Source organism: Eretmochelys imbricata, chromosome 2, assembly GCF_965152235.1.
Source record: "Eretmochelys imbricata isolate rEreImb1 chromosome 2, rEreImb1.hap1, whole genome shotgun sequence".
In the NCBI taxonomy this organism is placed as follows: Eukaryota; Metazoa; Chordata; order Testudines; family Cheloniidae; genus Eretmochelys; species Eretmochelys imbricata.
Window position 1 is genome coordinate 160216819 of NC_135573.1, and position 18768 is coordinate 160235586.

Here is an 18768-nt window from a genome sequence, read left to right on the forward strand (position 1 = left end):
AAACAATATACAAAAATAAGATTTTAAAAAATTAGGAGTACACTGTTTCATTTAGGTCAAAAGTAGATTGTTTTTCACATACTTTTTTTTCTTACTTTTCCAGCCGACCAGGCAAATAGGGCAGCAGCCTGTAACTAAAACATTTTCACTACGTAGCAAGTATTCCAATTTCTGAGGTGATGTGGTAAAAGTTATCTTGGCCAGGAATGGAGATAACCATTTCTTTCTCTTGTGGCAGAGCAGGTTACAAGACAATAAAGAGTGCAGCAAGTCTTCAGCCTAGCCAGACCTACGTGGAGAAAAGACTCAGTAGCAGCATACCTCCCTTCCAAATAGGTCATCTGCATAGTCTGGAAACAGAGACCTGTAAAGGCTTGTTGTGTTAATTTAGATGGAATAAATGGGCCCAAAGGGTGAAAGGTAACCCAGCCGCTATCCAATATTAAGCAGTTTTAAACAAGGTTCAGGGTTTGGTATCCAGAGACCTCAGTCTGCTTAGTACTATGGGAAATAAGGGGGAGAAAACCCTTATTTGACAGTCTTTCAAATAGTTATTACCATCCTTAATACCATCATTTTGGGGAAAAGAGAAGAAATTAGTTGAGACAAGCTGGAGGTGGTGTTATAGTCCAATTCCCTTTCCTAAAAGACAAGCAAACGCACATAAGAGGGGGAGGAAAAAGAACAGTAAAGATAGAAAATGCAGCTTTTCTATATGGAGTTGACTATTTCTTGCAACCCCACTACTGAAAATTCACCAGCTCAGCATATGGTTCTGTCAGCCACTCAGACATGGCAAACTTGAACCAGCATCAGGCTGTTAGGGCATTGCTTTTTAGCTGCCTCTTTCTGGTCATAGGATTACAACAGTGTTGCAAATTTTTGACTGGCTAAGAAAGGCTCTTATTAGACAAAAGGAAGAGGGAGAGAGATGGGAAAGAAAAGAAATAAGGTTGGGAAGAAAAAGGACACATTGGGGACAAGAGGGTGGTATTTGGGATTTAGCTGGAGCTGATGGAGGTGGTGATGTGATTTTGGTTTCTCTCTTTGGCCCCGTCTGATCAGGAAATGTCTCAGTATCAGGATAACGAAGGCCCCAGGCAGAGCCGTTCCTTGGGTACAGCAAATTGGGGCATCCACCCCGGGCCCTGCGCTTCAATAAAATTGTGAGGAAGCAGGGAGGGGGGTGAGGCAGGAGGCGGATGGGTGAGCAGAGTGAGGAGGCGAACTGGGAGGGGTAGATGGGTGGGGAGGAGGAGCCCCCCTACCAAAACCTCCCGTTCTGCCCGACAGCGGGCCCCGCCGATCAGCACCTTCCCCTCCCTTTCAGTGCCTGCCTTGGATCATATGTTTTGTGGCATCAGGAGAGGGGGAGGGGAGAGAAGTGAGGCCGCAGCACGCTCGGGGTGTGGGGGGGCAGAAATGGGTGGGGCAGAGCAGGGGTGGGAAGAAGCAGGAAAGGGGTGAGCATCTACCAGCACATTAGAAACTTGGCACATATGTCACAGGCCCCGCACCCTTCTAGGGACTGCCCTGGTTCCAGGAGATGGCAGGGGTGGCAGCTATGTTGGTGAAGTTCACTCCAATATCCGCTTTGTTTTCCAAAGTCTGTCTTTGAGATTCCCCAGAACAGAATGAGCGGTGGAATAGCCCATCCCCTCATTATTTTTTCTACCAGTTAGTCCTAATTTGGCACTCCAATTTTGGGTCATTGGTTTCCAGTTCCACACTTTCCTTGTTTACCAAACATGATTTTAATGCAGTCCTTGAGTTATATCAGGAGGCCTTTATGTTTGGACATATTTAGTCTTGTAGTCTCTTTTTTTGCAGTTTTTCCCATTAACATTTGTCATTATAGGTTATTGTGACATTTTAGAAACTTTCACTTTTCACAGTTGAGCTCTCAATTATGGTAAATTTGTAAGTCCCAATATTACAACAGGCCATCCTTATTGTACAGTTCAAAATATCCAAATATTTCTCATATCTGTGGATATTCGTTAATTGAGAAAGGCAAGAAGGCATATTTATTGTATGCTACCTTCAGGGATTACAGCTATAATTTGCTCTGAGCTTCATTAAGGTTTTCACCCTTCTTCCTACAGTCCTAACCAAGTCAAGTTCCAAAAAGCCCAAAGAATGGAGGAAATGGTGAACTTGTTGACTATGTATCTTGTTGAGCTGTTCTTCCAGATATAATATTGGAAGGCACTGTTGATTCATGTGCAAAATACTGAGCCAATAATTAGTATAAAGGCATTGGCTTCGGTCAAAATAATACATTCCCCTATTTCTGCCCTGAGTAAAGCAAGTCAGGTGTAATTTGAGAGGCTGAACATTCTCCTTAAAAATGTATTTGACACAACCTCTAACTCACTAGTATTCTTCCAGCCCCACGTTTTTGCACCATGTAGTATTTGGGCACAGACTTTAGCCTTGAGAACTCTGACTGCCGAAGTGATTAGAGTGCCCCCATGGACGCGAATGAAGTGCTGCACTGCTTGTATAGAACTTAGGGATTTCTTCTTGATCTCCTCTATAGTCTGTCCCATTGGCCGTTATATGTAAACCAAACAACCAAATGGGGGTGAAACCTGGACTATGCAATATAATGGCTATCAAGCATCCATTTATGCAACCTTGGTCTATGGCCGAAGACAAATACTTTAGTTTTCTGATAGTCTATGGTAAGTTACTCCCCCTGGCAAAAAGAGCTAAAGTCCTTTAACATGTGCTTCAAGCCCAGGGGAGCTTAGGACATCTGCCTAGAGCAGGACAAACAAAAATCAGTTGAAATTTTTGGGAGAGAAATACTGCACTAAAGCCATCACCACCTCATTAATCTGAAAACCAAAAATGGAAAGGGCCCATAAGCAACCCTGAGCCACATTTTGTGATGGATAATAGGGTCAGTCAGTTCACCTTGCTGCCCTGTCCTAACTTTTGCCACCATCTGGCTATGAAGGACTCTCAGGAGATAAAGCAGCCTAGTATCTATACAAGTCCCAGTTATCACTTCAAAAACAGAAAAATACCCGTCACACCTTTATTGATCGTAAAGGTGTAGCCTTACGGTTGCTGGAAACCCAGGCATAATGGGAGAATTGCCAGCAAGCGATTTGAAGGTGTTTTTCACTCCCTCTGCAAAGTCTCAGTGACACAAAGGGAGCAGACCAGGGCAGAGAATCTGCCCCAGTGTATTGAATGTGGCCCCTTGATGTTACTGAAATATGCTTGGCCCTCAGGCTGAAAAGATTTGACATTACTGTTCTAGAATCTGTACTTTACATTCTTGAAAAAATATCCCTCATGTTTGAAGACTTTCATTTCTGATACTTTTAACCCTTCCAATCTGTTTGACCTCTGACATACATTTTGATGTAATTAGTTTTGATAGTGACCAAATACATGTTGTTTCTCTCCACTCCCCATCCCTACCATCTGGAAAAGGATAACATGACTAAAAGTAAATATCTTGATATTTGTCATACAAATGAAAGATCAGTATCCTCTTTGAAAACTTCCCCTCCAGTGTAAATCACACATTAAATTACTTGTTCCAGCTTACTCCTGGCAAAAGCACTTTCAGCTCATTAAAATGAGTTGCAGTGCTTTTGCTCGCCAAAACAAAGAAACTGTTATCCGAGTTCACTAATGTAGCATTCTCTTCCACCTGCCAATCCCCACTGCAATCCCGCTAATTTATACTGCCCACCCAACCTTAATGCCTCCTCAGACTTGCAAAACTATATGCAAAGGTCAAAATGGCACATTAATTACAAGGAGTTTTTTTTTACTGTAATAGTTATTTTGACCCATGGATATATATTCTCAAATTTATGTGGGAACAACACTGAGGTTTGACATTTTGATCCAGTCTTCAAGGCCAGTCTCCATTTTTGTATCCGTGTACACCCATGATTTGTAATATTAAATTGATATTGTTTCAAAATGTTCACTTGAAAAAAAAATTACTATATGTTACTGTGAGATTTCAAAAAAAGAAAATAGCACTTAAAAATATCTGTTAGCTCAGACCACATTTTGTAAAACAAGAATTTCACTGACCCAACAAAAACTTGGGTTGTATTTTTACAGAAGCTCTGCTATTATCCCCTGAGCAGCAAAAATGTGATTGCTCAGTGGTCGTGGGGGGTTTTAAATCTCAGAAAGCAGGCACTGAGGATTAAAAGTGTTCAATAATGCCATTAGATGTGATGGACCTAATTTTTCACCTGCTCGTACGCTGTAGTCATTCATTGACCCCTGTGTAAAGTGAATGTGAGGATCACAACTTTGGCATTCAGTACGCACTTTGCACGGGTGTAAATGACAACACAAGGCTGTGGAGAATCAGGCCCGACATGTCAAGCTGGTCTCAAGTACAGATGCACACATTACACAAAACAAACCAGAACAGTTATAAATAACATTACTGAGCTCTCTGAATGTTGACATAGGAAGAGAGAGTTGGGTCACATAGATGCCCTGTTCAAATGAGAAAATGTATTAATTGTAAGCTCATGGCTTGTACTTTCTTTTTTCTTTGCAGACCAAATGTCATCAGTATTGGCCTGATCCACCAGATATAATGGAGTATGGAAACTTTCGTGTCAAATGTCAATCTGAAGATTGTACTATTGCCTATGTTTTTAGGGAAATGGTGATTACAAATATTGAGGTGAGTGCTTTTCTGTAGTGTGGCCTTTAGCTTTTGGGGACAGGGGGGTTGCTTTGTTTTGGTTTTGCTATAGTGAAAAATATAGCTAAGTATTGTGAGCTTGTATGTATATTATAGGTATTACATGAACCAGTGCACTTTGATTAATTTTCTTTAGGGATGCCCCAAAACTATGCAATTCTGAAGATCCTTCTAGTGAGTTACTTTAAAAAAAAAAAAAGTCTAAAAAAGTAACTAATTATAAAGCCTTATTCTATTATTAAGTTATTGTGTATTTATACAATATTATACTCAGCCATGCTGCTCAACAGCCCCCGACTCTAAACAAACATTTAGGGCTAAAATATGGGTTTTTTTCTTCATAATATTTTTGCTCATTCAAAAGCAGAGGCTGGGACAATTCTTCAGTGCCACACACCCATAGAGCAATTAGCAGAAAAAGGTGAATCTTTGTAATGTAGTACTGAGGGACCTTGCAGAATCATGTGAATCTTCTTCCATTAGTTTTGTTAAACTGAAAAGGCAGCTTCATAGAGTGCACAGTTTGAACACTTGCAATTTATGCAAGGTTTTTGTACCCTTCGGCTGCTGCTATTTTGTTGTAATGAAAGGGGAGAAAAGAGGGGAAGAGTCAAATGCATGAAACACTTCTACAGATGAATTTGTACTGCAAAATTCATATTCAGATCACATCCAAGCTTCTTGAAAGTGTGAGTTTGTTTATGCAGAGGGGCTTGGTTCCTGTCCACCTCTAATTTTAAGCTGCAGTGCGTTTTTCTCTCTGACATCTTTACATCCTCTCTCAAAGTTCTGAATCCACCACATACTGACCAGCTTTTTTAATTAAAGTTCAAGTGCCAGAAATCATACCTTGCAAATTAAAATAGAAAAATCTTAAATCTCTAGCCCCTCAAGCTACACATCTGACTACTTCTCCCCAAAGTAACTGCACCGCTCCAATTGCTTTGCAGAGTGTAGAATTTATTGTGTTCCTCCTGCCCCCTCCTTATTGCTTTGAAAAGGTGTTGGAAGCACAGAGACACAGCCATATTTGCTTCTCTGTGAGAGGGGTTTGCTGTGTTCCTGCCTTCATGCACACACATACACATAGCTCAGTTACCTCTGACTACCAGTGGTATGTATTGCTCCCATGTCAACTTTTGGAAAAACCCAAAGCCAGATAAGTAATACAATCAATTTGTGAGAGTTTAAATGGAGTAACAGGCTACTGCAACCAAAGTAGGTGGTATTGGGCATACAGGGATGAAATTTATTCTGAGATTTAAGATAGGAAAATAGATTAAGCATAGTAGAGTTTGGACATACTGACAGGAAGGGAGACGTGTAAAGGGGGGCATTCTGAAAAGTGAATATTTATTGTGATAAAACATTAAAAATTTGAATCAAAATCTTAGGAGAGCACATCAGAAAAAGTCACAACTGTTTGAAAAGGAGGATAAAAAAGGGTAACTAAGATAATGAAGTTTGAGGAACACTGGGATATTTAACAAAGGAGTACATTGGTCCTTAGGAAAGAATAGAGCAAAGAACAGAACACTGAAGATGCTTGTGTTACACCAGTAAAATAAAAACCAGCAGGATCTTATTAAAGGGGAAAAGGCAAAATACCACATTTATTGTGAATACAGAAAGAATCATAGTAAGCAGTTAGTTATAGCTATAACATTCCATTCAATTTCATATTTATTCACACATTCATTCACACACACACACAGGTTCTGCAAGGTTGTTATCATAGTTACCAGCCTCAGAGGTGCTCATGCCAAGCCACTGGCCAGGTGGCCTGGACATGAGGAGGGAGCAGGGCCTTGTCAGATGCACATCTGATGCTCCTGGAAGTTGGTTTGCAGAATCAGACCCCAAAGTTCTCACTTTCTAGAGTCCATTTTTATAGGAATTTCTTCCTATGCCAGTCTGTGGGAATTGCTTCATCATGCTGTTGCTGAATCAATCAGCAGATAGCACATTCCTGACGGCTCCGTGCTGCTAGATGTTATCTTGTTCTTTGGTTCTCCCATTCTTGAGGCTGTTGAGTGGATTCCAGTCTGCCCTCCGGGGGTCCTCTGGTTATTTCCACTTGACGCCTTCTTTAGCCGATGGACACTTCATTCTTAGGCTGGCACCTCCCTGATCATTCAGTTATTATCCACACCAAGCATCCATCCACATACATCCTCTATCTCTATTTTAATCACAATTGTTAATACAACAAAAGGGTGGGGAGTCTCTGGGTGCTGTTTCTGTTGTTACAGAGTATTGCTTTGAGTCTATCTCTGTGTGAATTGCTTTGAGAACAGACTTTGTCTCAGAATGTACTAACACAATTAGCAGCTTGCAAGTTTCACACATAGAGGGAGAGAAACAGTACCAAAAACCAAGAGACCTCTTAATTAGTAATACCCTAGAATTTAAACTATGGGGAATCAAACCCATTTGTGATTTTAATACAGAACTTCTTTAATATGATACAACACTTGCAACAACAGAAGTAGTCTTGATGGACTAGTGTGCTCTTATTCTAGAGAGATCTTATGTAATGTGCTTGCTCATTGTACTTGATGTCTATGAGCTATTAAAAATGCAGCTCCTAGCACATTCAAGCCTTAATTTGTGATGAGTAATACGTTATTTAAATCTAAAAAACCACTCAAAATGCTATTGAATTTTGTTTAGCTGTCTCCAGGTGCCTCAATAATGTGTCCCTTCAGCACTCACACATATGATTCAGCCTGGAATCTTTATTGAACACCTAAGATCACACCACAGACTCCCTGGCTTGTTTTAGAATGGGTCAAAGTTTCATCTAGCCTGAGTGCTATGATTCAAATGCACTCTAGCTTCTCCAGTTAATGAGAACAAAACTGTTCTATCCATAATATATGTAATCGCTGTTCCACCTCATCTCTTTGAGGCACTGAGGGTGAACTCCCCTAAGTTTTCAGAAGAAAACTATTATAACGTGTGTGGGCTTCTTTCCTTGGGGTGGCTTCTGCATACTCCCCCTTATGGGATTTGACTGGCTTTGCAGAGTTTTGGCACCATTCTAGAAAGCAGTGATAAAGAGACCAACTTAGCTGCACCTTGTGGCAACAAACAATTCAGAGCTGAGGCTGTAAAAGGACCATGCTTGTCCATCTGTCCCAGTTCCTTTCTGACACCCCAAGTCAAGCTGTCGATATAAAGACCTTTCCTCTCAGCTCCTAGAGTGATTTCTGGGGAGTTGATCCCAAACTCACCTCGTTTCCAGTGTGTTATAGTTAGCTAGCTGGTTAGTGTTCGTTTACATTGGTGCACATTTAGGATTTACTCTGGAACTTGGGTCCCTGGGCCTTTTGATCATCATTGTTGAGGCCTTGCCTTCAAGGATTTATGCCAGGATATTTCATACCATTCCGTGTTCCTGGCGGGGGATGTATATACATACCATTTCTTCTGCCTGAAAGAAACTCATTCCCAGGACTTCAGCGCAGAGTATAGGACTTTCATGTCTTGAGCCCACTTTGCTAGGCAATAGAGGTTCTATTCTACATGCCTGGTCCCTAGAAATGATACTGGATCTAATATCTGCACCTGTCAAGGTACTGAGCAAGCTAACTATGGCATCAAAGTCAGGCAATTCAAGGAACTGAGGTGGTTGTAGCCACACAGTCCTTTTACAATTTCAGCTCATAATGTTTGATACCGTAAAAAGATGCTTGTGTGTGCCCATCAGAAAAAACGTAGCGAACTTAAAATGTGACCCGAGTATGAACTCATACAATGATATTCTGAGTGTGAGAGCAGCATTCTTCTCATTTGAGTGTTAATGTTGAGCTTAATGATGAACACTGAAATGTCAGCATAGTTAACTATTTCACTGTTACTAAAAATATGGAAGAAAGAGGGTTGACCATATTATGAAGATTTTTCACAGTCTCTGTGAGTGGCATTTCATTTTGGCATGGTGATATATTAGAGCTTGGGGGAATATCACCGCTCATTTTTTCCAGTCTAGCCACTGCAAAACAGTCTAGTTTAAAAAGTTAAATGTAATATGGACCAAAGACTTGTTATAAAACTAGTGTTTTTTAAATCATGCCCTATGCATATGTTGACAGCTGTTTGTATGCAAATAAAGCAAAATGAGTCAGTCACTGGAACGCATTTGCATGTGAAGATGATTGTGTTAAGAGGAGTTGCTTTTGCATGTTGAGAATCAACAGGAAGTTAAGAAAATGAAGTAGTTTCTAGTACATGGCTTTCCTTAGTTTTAATTAAATGAAAGAGCCCTTTGTACAATAGAAAGAAAAGGAGGACTTGAGGCACCTTAGAGACTAACAAGTTTATTTGAGCATAAGCTTTCGTGAGCTATAGCTCACTTCATCGGATGCTGTAGCTGTAGGTCATGAAAGTTTATGCTCAAATAAATTCGTTAGTCTCTAAGGTGCCACAAGTACTCCTTTTCTTTTTATGGATACAGACTAACACGGCTGCTGCTCTGAAACTTGAACAATAGAATTTCTCAACTAATTAACATTTTCATGACACAAAATCAAGTGCTTCCACAGGCAGTATAAATATAATTCATTCATAATTTCTCTAACCTATTGGTATATACTGTACATAATCTGTCCTGTTAACAGGAATCATAGTTAGCAAATATATGCGCTTGTGTTCTGACCAAGCCACAAATAGACATACATTATTTAACATTTCTCCTTTGTGTAGTGTATAAGATGTATGATGACTATGAAGGGGAAAACAAATTTAGAACTGGTCCGCAGCCCTATTACCTTGTAGAGTAATCCCATTAAATCTCACAAGGTCAGAAGGCTTGCACTGGGTCAGTATTTGGAGGGAAGACCTAGTGTGCTGTAGACCAATTTTGCAGGTGGCACTGTTCCATCGGTGTCAGTACTAAACCAACATCCCAGTGTGGTGTTGGCAGATGCTGCTGCAGATACCTTCTTTTGGATGAAATGTAAGCAGAGGTCTATGCTACTTAATCATTAAAGATCCTGTGGCATTTTTTGCATGACGGAGGGGTGTTTAACCTCCGAGTCCAGACCAAATTTCAAATCTGGTAATTGCATTCTGCCTGTAAATTTCTTCTGCAATTTCAGCAGGTATTTCCTCCTTTCTAATCTAAACTATTGTGTAATATTGCTGTACATAGCTGTTGCCATGTGTTACTTCAGAGATGGCTGCATTTCTTTGCTGGAATTACTGTTCCCAAAGTATAAATGGTAAAGCATTTTGAAATATTTTGGGCTCAAAGGAGCTATATATAGTAAATATGATCTTATTAAACACCTACATTTATTTTTAAACTTTGTTCTCCAAGAATCACTTATTTTACTGTTTTTTAATAAGAAAACATTTCGTTAGAAAATCTTGCAGCCTGTTGTATAGGCTATGGAGCCTTGTGCTGCCTAGGTATGTTTATTATGAAACAAATTGCATTTATCCAATGAACTTTAGTAAAGCTATTACAATACTGAGTGAGATATGGTGACACTACCAATTGCATTTCAGACAGAGGAAGAGCACACCATCACCCATCTCCAGTATGTTGCTTGGCCTGATCATGGTGTTCCTGATGACTCCAGGGACTTTTTGGAGTTTGTCACCTGTATGAGGCCAAAGAGAGTAGAGAATGAACCGGTCCTTGTTCATTGCAGGTACTTTAAATAAAAGTTCTGTTACATTGGATGGAGTCCTAGAGATTTAGTATTCCATCTGTCCTGTAGAAATGAAGTGTCATTTTATACATTATTCAATAGTATGCACCCTGCAGGGCAGCAAATTCCTTGAAATAAAGGTGAAATCATAAGGCTATAAGCCTATCAGTCAGTGAGCACTCATCCAATGGAGACAAAAGTTACGGTATTGTATCTAAGGGGTTGGGTTTCTTTACTATTCCATTGTCTCCTTCATGATTAAACTTTCTGGTTAAATTGCTCGATTATATGACCATCTGACACCAATAATTGTTGTTTAATGTAATAAGCAACTTAATACTTTTTAATAGAGCTGTCGATTAATTGCAGTTAACTCACGTGATTAACTCAAAAAACTAATCGCGATTAATCGCAGTTTTGATCGTACTGTTAAACAATAGAATACCAATTGAAATTTATTAAATATTTTTGGATGTTTTTCTATATTTTCAAATGTATTGATTTTAATTACAACACAGAATACAAAGTGTACAGTGCTCACTTTTTATTAATATTTTCTATTACAAATATTTGCTCTGTAAAAATTATAAACAAAAGAAATAGTAGTTCTCAGTTCACCTCATACAAATACCGTAGTGCAATCTCTTTATCAAGAAAGTGTAATTTACAAATGTAGATTTTCTTTGTTACATAACTGTACTCAAAAACAAAACAATTTAAAACTTTAGAGCCTACAAATCCACTCAGACCTACTTCTTGTTCAGCCAATCACTAAGACAAGCAAGTTAGTTTACATTTATCGGAGATAACGCTGCCCACTTTTATTTACAATGTCACCTGAAAGTGAGGAACAGACATTTGCGTGGCACTTTTGTAGCCGGCATTGCAAGGTTTTTACATGCCAGGTATGCTAACCATTCGTATGCCCCTTCATGCTTCAGCCACCATTCCAGAGGACATGCTTCCATCCAGATGATGCTCATTGGAAAAAAAAACATGTTAATTAAACTTGTGACTGAACTCCTTGGGGAGAGAATTGTATGTCTCCTGCTCTGTTTTACCCACATTCTGCCATATATTTCATGTTATAGCAATCTCGGATGATGACTCAGTACATGTTGTTCGTTTTAAGAACACTTTCACTGCAGATTTAACAAAACGCAAAAAAGGTACCAGTGTGAGACTTGTAAAGATAGCTACAGCACTCAACCCAAGGTTTAAAAATCTGAAGTGCCTTCCAAAATCTGATTGGGACGGGATGTGGAGCATGCTTTCAGAAGTCTTAAAAGAGCAACGCTCTGATGCAGAAACTACAGAACCACCAAAAAAGAAAAACAACCTTCTGCTTGTGGCATCTGACTCATGATGATGAAAATGAACATGCGTCGGTCCTCAGTGCTTCGGATCGTTATCAAGCAGAACCCGTCATCAGCATGGGTACATGTTCTCTGGAATGGCGGTTGAAGTATGAAGGGACAGATGAATATTTAGTGCATCTGGCACATAAATATCTTGTGACGCTGACTACAACAGTGCCATGCAAACGACTATTCTCATTTTCAGGTGACATTGTAAACAAGCCGGCAGCATTATGTCCTGCAAATGTAAACAAATGTGTTTGTCTGAGCAATTGGCTGAACAAGAAGTAGGACTGAGTGGACTTATAGGCTCTAAAGTTTTACATTGTTTTATTTTTGAATACAGTTATTTTTGTGCATAATTCTGCATTTGTACATTCAACTTTCATGATACAGTACTTGTATTGGGTGAATTGAAAAATGCTATTTCTTTTGTTTTTTACAGTGCAAATATTTGTAATAAAAAATAAAGTGAGCACTGTACACTTTGTAGTCTGTGTTGTAATTGAAATCAATATATTTGAAAATGTAGAAAACATCCAAAAATATTTAAATAAATGGTATACCATTATTAACAATGCGATTAATCATGATTAATTTTTTAATCGCTTTACAGCCCTACTTTTTAATAGTTATATAATGAATTTAACCTCAAAGTCCTTTTTTGTGTAGCCCTAAAAAACAATCAATCAGTTCTTCTTTTCACTTTTCAGTCTAAAGGTTGATTTTAAATAAAATCTAAAAAACAATATATCATTTTTTAAAAATTATAACAATTTTAAAGTCATTTTCTTAAACTTATGGTTTTATTTTTTCTAGAATTTTCTTTTTATTTGTTAAAATGTTTTCTTGCAGTTGTATGAAGAAAATGTTGCTTATGTTGTCCTAAAAATATACATTGTGTTCTATTCTTACTTTTAAACTGTGTGGTTTTTATTCCTACAGGTATGTAGAGTGTTTTAATGTTAGTCTGTGATATGTATTCAGTGCATGGCAAAAGCCTATTAATTTTATTGGGGGGGTTCTGTTACATTTTGTAGTGCTGGAATAGGCCGCACTGGTGTATTGGTCACTATGGAAACAGCTATGTGCTTAATTGAAAGAAACCAACCGGTTTATCCATTGGATATTGTACGAAAAATGCGAGACCAGCGAGCTATGATGGTGCAAACATCAGTAAGTTAAGGAGAGGGAGTCCCTTATGCATTTTTGCATGCTCTTTGTTTCATTAACATAGAGAAACATGGGTTCTTCACATAAAGTTGATTTAGTTGTTTGCATGATTTTCAATTATTTTTATATTGCATTAGCTGAAAACATAAATTAACCTTTTCAGAAAGGACAGCCCTGCTTGTGAGTTGTGCACTTCAATTATTTGTAAATGTTTAAACTTACTTCCTATCTTGCCCTTTAAAGACACATCCATTTTCGTAACTAGCAAGTAGTAAACTAGAATGAACTTTGAGTCAGTTTTGTATATATCTCTTATACAACATATTATATGCAAACATTTAAAATATAATTTAGTTTGTAAATTTCATCCTTAACAGAGAACATTACAGAGAGCCTTTCATAAACTAAAAAGAAAAGGAAGATTTTTTTCAGGTGTGGTTTAAAAAGAAAAGTGACTGGGGGGGTGTCTGCAGTGCGTCAGGTGAAGACACTCTATGCCAACAGGAGAGAGCTCTCCCATCAGCATAATAAAACCATTTCCACAAGAGGCAGTAGCTATGTCAGTGGGAGAAGTTCTCCCACTGACATAGCACTGTTCACACTGGCATTTATACCAGTGTAACTTGTGTCACTCAGGGTTGTTTATTCACACCCCTGAGCGGCATAAGTTATGCCAATGTAACCTGTAGTGTAGACATAGCCTTAGGGAAAATTCTGATGGGACAGCACAGGTTTAAAAAACAAAACAAACAAAACTCACCACCATTCCAGTTTTGAAGAGTCAAAGGCAGGAATCAGAAGGAGGCCTAGGTTGGGGGGAGAGGGGAAAGAGTAAGCAGCAGAGAATTTTGAAAATCAAGAAGCAGTTTTGAGCGGTCTTTAGAAATGAATATGTTGCCACTGAAAATATTAGGAATGGAGGAGTATAGGTCCCACTTTCTTGAACAAGGGAGTAGATTAATTATTGGTAACAAGATCTGGATGTCAGGTGGAATGAGAACAATGTGCTTGTTTACAAAGCAGTAAGTGTCTTGAACTAAAGTGGAGTACAGGGATTTAAACCCACAAAGATGACAGTTGAATTTGGCACTTTATATTTCTTGGAACTTCAGAAGGAATGACACAGAAAATGCCTCACAGTTCTCATTCAAGCAAAGGAAAGAGGACGCTAACTGATGAAGAGGTGTAAACTCTACTTAGTAATGAGTTAATGACCTTAAGAGCAGGCTGTGTGATTCACCAGAGTAATTATTCTATTGGATCCAAAAAACTGTGTTAAAAGAATGTTAAGATTGCAAAACTGAGCCCTCAAAAATTAGGAAATGCCAAGATTAAGTTTGCCTTTGCAACCTTAATTCTACTCCTTTGGGCATATTCATTATGATAGTCTTCAATTACATGATTATATACTATTTTTTTCCATGGGACACCTGCTTCATGCAGTGAACCCTTATTTTTATCCTTCTCATTCCGTGTGTGGCCTCAAGCCTTACTAATGGCACACCACCCAACTGCTGCTCTGAATACAAAATTATTAATTCCTTGTGTGCCATTTTGTGGCACTCATCTGAGTGTTGCAGAAGCATTAATGTATTTATTTTCACAACATCTTTGTCAGATTAGGTGCTGATATTAATCCCATGTGGCAGATCAGGAACTAAAGCACAAAGAGATAAAAAGCCAAAATTGTTGTGTTCGTTAATTTTAAGTACCTGTTTAAAAAAAAAAAAAAAAGTCACAAGTGCTTTCTCTCTCCTGAGGATTAAATAAAAGTTTTATTTGTCCTTTTCTGAGGTCGGAAGGACATGCCCAAAACATTTCAAGTCAGTAAATCAGATTTCCCAAATTGGGTCTTCAGCCGGAGTCCTCTGAGGTCTAGCCCCAGTGCAAGAAATTTGGGGCTAGATATGTAAAAGGAGCTAGGTGTGTAACTGCCACTTTAGGTGCCTGGATCCCAGAATCAGGCCCCATTGGGGCTCACAAAACCCCCACTCAGTTGCTGCTAAACCCTATAAGTGCCTAAAATTGCTGGAGCCTAATTTTTTTCAGTAAAAGTTCCTTAAGTCCATATGTCCCTGCCCCTGCGCATGCACACTTCAGCACATCCAGACACCAAAGCCACAGCACAAATCTGGGGAAGACAGGAGTTCTTCCACCTAACACACCTGCAGGGCCCAACCTAGTAAGCATACTTAGAGGTTGCCTGCTGAATCGGGCACCCATAGGCAATCTCACACAAAGGCAACAGTTGCAGGGAGAGGAGGAGGAGGATCTCTGTTGTAACTTTTAGCCCAGTGGCTAAAGTACTCAGGATGTGGGAGACCCTGGTTCAAGTCCCCCTCTACCTGAGGGAGAAAGGGATTTGAACTGGTATCTGCCACCTCCCAGGTGAATACTCTAACCACTGGGCTTTGGGATATTTTATTGTTTCTTCTTCAATCTCTCTGGTTGAAGCTGTTCTACTGTGATAAGTTAAAAAGTCATTGGGCTGGGAGAGAGAAGAAGCACGAGAATGACTCTGCAGTCTGGTGGTTAGAGTACTCACCTTGGAGTTTGGGAGACTCAAGATCCAGTCTCCCTGCTCCAATGACTTTTTTAACTGTATCCACAGTGGAATAGCTTCAAGAGGAGAGCCTGAGGGAGCCCCACATCAGAATATTTTCAAAGCACTTTGAATTTGTATAGCACTCTGTGTTCAAAGCAGATATGTTCAAGTAGATAGTGAGGCAAAAGAGAATTACAGTTTGGCTACAGCAGACTGGTCTCAAAAAGAGGGAGGGTATAGGTGAAAATTTTCAGAAATGAGTAACTTTCTTGAGATAATGATTATTTAATTGATTACTTTAAGACTTTAGGGAGAGATTTAGCAAGGAGAATTGCTAGGCTGCTTCATAACAGGGAATTGTTAAATGGGTGGCAGGCCAGTGGATTTCCTTTAGTCCTCCTCTACTATATGACCCCCGAAGAAGAAAAAGTTGTTATGCTGACTCAGCCTATTAAACCCGTGAGGTTGCCTGGTGATGAGTGTAGAAGGGGTAGCAATCCATTAAAGAAGATGAAGTCTTACAATCAGGTTTGACAATGACTGCTATGCCTAGAGTCACAATTTTTTAAAAAAGCTAACCTTGGGAGTGTTTCAGTGGAGGGCAGGAGAACACAGTTGAGTGAGTAATCAGAACGCAAGCAAAGGCAAGGAAAATAAGTAGTCACTGTCTGCATCATGGGAATCAATGATGAAACATCCAATCTTATTTCTAAATAAGTTGCTTACACAATGGAGTTAACAGAAGTAATAAAGCAGGGAGTTAAATATCACAGTTGACTTGTGCAGGCAGCAGTGAAATATGGAAATGACTCGCAATGAAGGAAAAGTCAAAGTAATTAACCAGTGTAAACAGAACAACAAACATCACAGTCATAAGAGCAAATCGATATTTGAGGTGGGAGTAGTTGATAGAGAGTTGGGGGAGAGGGAGATGACATGAAAATGCCAACTTACATCCCCAAGAGTTCCTGTAAATTTTAGCCAATTTTGTAAAGCACAGGAAAATAGTTACTCATCAGGTAATGAACAATGATAACATATTGAAAACTGAGGCCTAAATACAACTGCAGGACCTTCACTCCTCCTCAGGCTGGATGGGTCTAGGAGCAATGCTAAACCTTAAAGTTTTTTGGAGGGAGGGATTAATATAAGCTGCTGCCAAACACCCCATTGCAATCAACATGAGAATGTAGGGCGGCGGGCTAAAAAAAGGTGTGGCTCAAAATGAAGGAGTTAATACATACTCGCACTTCTGGGACCTAAAATCCTCTAGGCATATCACACTTGAGTTGCTGGGGAGAGTTTATATTTTGGATACTTGAAGCCCCTTCTGAGAAAGCAAAAATATGTGTAACTTGGTCTCACTTTCTAGTGCTACTATAAAGCTCTCTTGAATTTTTATTGAGATCCCATATTCTCAGGCTTTTACATTAGCCATCAATATTTGCTTCAGGTTAAGTATGTTTTGGAACTTACATGGCTCCAATTTGTCAACAAGAGGACATGATATTCCCAGTTCAGAAAGGGACTCAAATATTTTTAATGAATGTCTGGTACAGAGAAGATGATTATGGAAAAAATAGAAATTTGTTTAATGGTCTATTTCTTAGATGCTCTTTAACAGGAAAAAGACTCTAATATCATTTGTAAAGTACTTCACTATAAAAACATTCCAAAGTGCTATAGGATTCAAAATGTTGGGGGTGATGAGGGTGGCTGTCATAGTTCAGAGTTCTCTCTCAAAAGTTTGTACCCTGTCTGCGCAAAACTGAACTAAATCAATTTCAACTTGTGCAGCAGTACTGACATAGTTTGGAAGATAAAACCATTTGTTTAAGCATTTTAAATGAAAGACATGAAGTACTTCACCACCTTCCATTTGTTAAATTAAGAAACTGTTTAATGCATTTCCCTTATTTTAGTTTGCATGCTTTGACGACTCAAGTAATGTATATTAAAGGAATGGATAAATTGCTATCATTTAAATGATCAATTAATATCAGTACAAATTACAGCATAGATAAAATATATGAAAGAAAGTATTTCAAACAAATTAGCTTCCATTTAAATATCTGTGTGTGCTAAGGAATCAGATGCATAAATTTAGACTTTCCTTCTGGCTAAATCTTGCCTCTTGGATGTTTGTACATTGTACCCATTAAAGTTACCAGGAGACTCATGCTTGCATCTGAGGTAAAAATTCGCACTATACAACGTTTGGCATTTACGGGAATGTAAATTCTGCACATATCTCCACTGAGGGGGACTGTAATATTTTTTATTTTTTCTATCTGTCTTTGTATCTGTCCTCTTCTCCTGCCCATGTTTAAATGCCACAGGTGGCAGTAAAGCTGAAGATAGTTTACAATGTTTAGTTAGTATTCATTACTACACTATAATTAATAGCTTATAACTGATGTGACTGACCATTAATATTTTTGCTCATTCTTTCTTTAATTATACAGAGTCAGTACAAGTTCGTGTGTGAAGCTATTCTTCGTGTTTACAAGGAAGGATTAGTTCGACCACTGGATTCCAGTTAGTACACCTGTGAAAGGATTAATTTCATCTTCTAAAAACACCGGTTGTCATAAAGCAAGGGTCTCATTTCTGTAAGTGACTAGAGAATTCATCAAAAGCGCATGGGAAGTCAGATAAGCACATGTGAGCTGTGGCACTTTAAATTTCCGTAGAGGATTACTAAATCATGTACAGTATATAGGAGACATGTATATATGTATATGAGAGTAGTTGTGCATAATATGCATTATATACATACTGAAAAGAAATAATCAAGGAAACTTTAGTACATAACCTGCATCTTTTACTGCTGTAAAAACAAGTTTTCCTCTAGAATTTATTTTAACTCTGGTGTTTACCATTCTAAAATACAAAAGGAAAACCAGCAGTATTAATAAAAAAAAAAAAAGAAGTGCCCCAGTTAATGAGGCATTGAGTGTCTTCATCTCCTATTGAAGTCCATGGGAGTAGAATGCTCAACACCTTGCAAAACTGGGACCAAAATATTGACATACAAAGTAGAGTTGGTCATATTATTTGGTTCATAGAGGTTTGTCAAACATTTTACATAAATAGAACGCCAAGGGCTAAACCCCAAACATGTCCATTAAGAGCAAGAGCAATTAAAGAATTAACTCCCATCAATCTGATTGCAAATATGCCGGTTATACTAATAAACTTTTAATAAATCAAATATAGCATACCTGACACGCAAACTAATGTTGCTTTGCAGGTTTTATTGAGATCTTACACAGCTTGAATTTCCCGTTTTCTTGACCTTTCAATAGTTTACCTATTTCCTGTAGCCTC

At 38.7% G+C, this 18768-nt stretch overlaps 1 protein-coding gene across 1 annotated transcript in view; it reads left to right on the forward strand.

Annotated features, from left to right (window-relative positions):
* PTPN3 (protein tyrosine phosphatase non-receptor type 3) overlaps positions 1-17981 on the forward strand; it is a 330984-nt gene extending 313003 nt beyond the window's left edge. Inside the window, exons 23-26 of the mRNA XM_077809200.1 lie at positions 4553-4681; positions 10217-10362; positions 12761-12896; positions 17904-17981. Coding sequence (XP_077665326.1) covers positions 4553-4681; positions 10217-10362; positions 12761-12896; positions 17904-17981 — 489 coding nt within the window. The remainder of the gene's footprint in view (positions 1-4552; positions 4682-10216; positions 10363-12760; positions 12897-17903) is intronic.
* Positions 17982-18768: the final 787 nt, after the last annotated feature.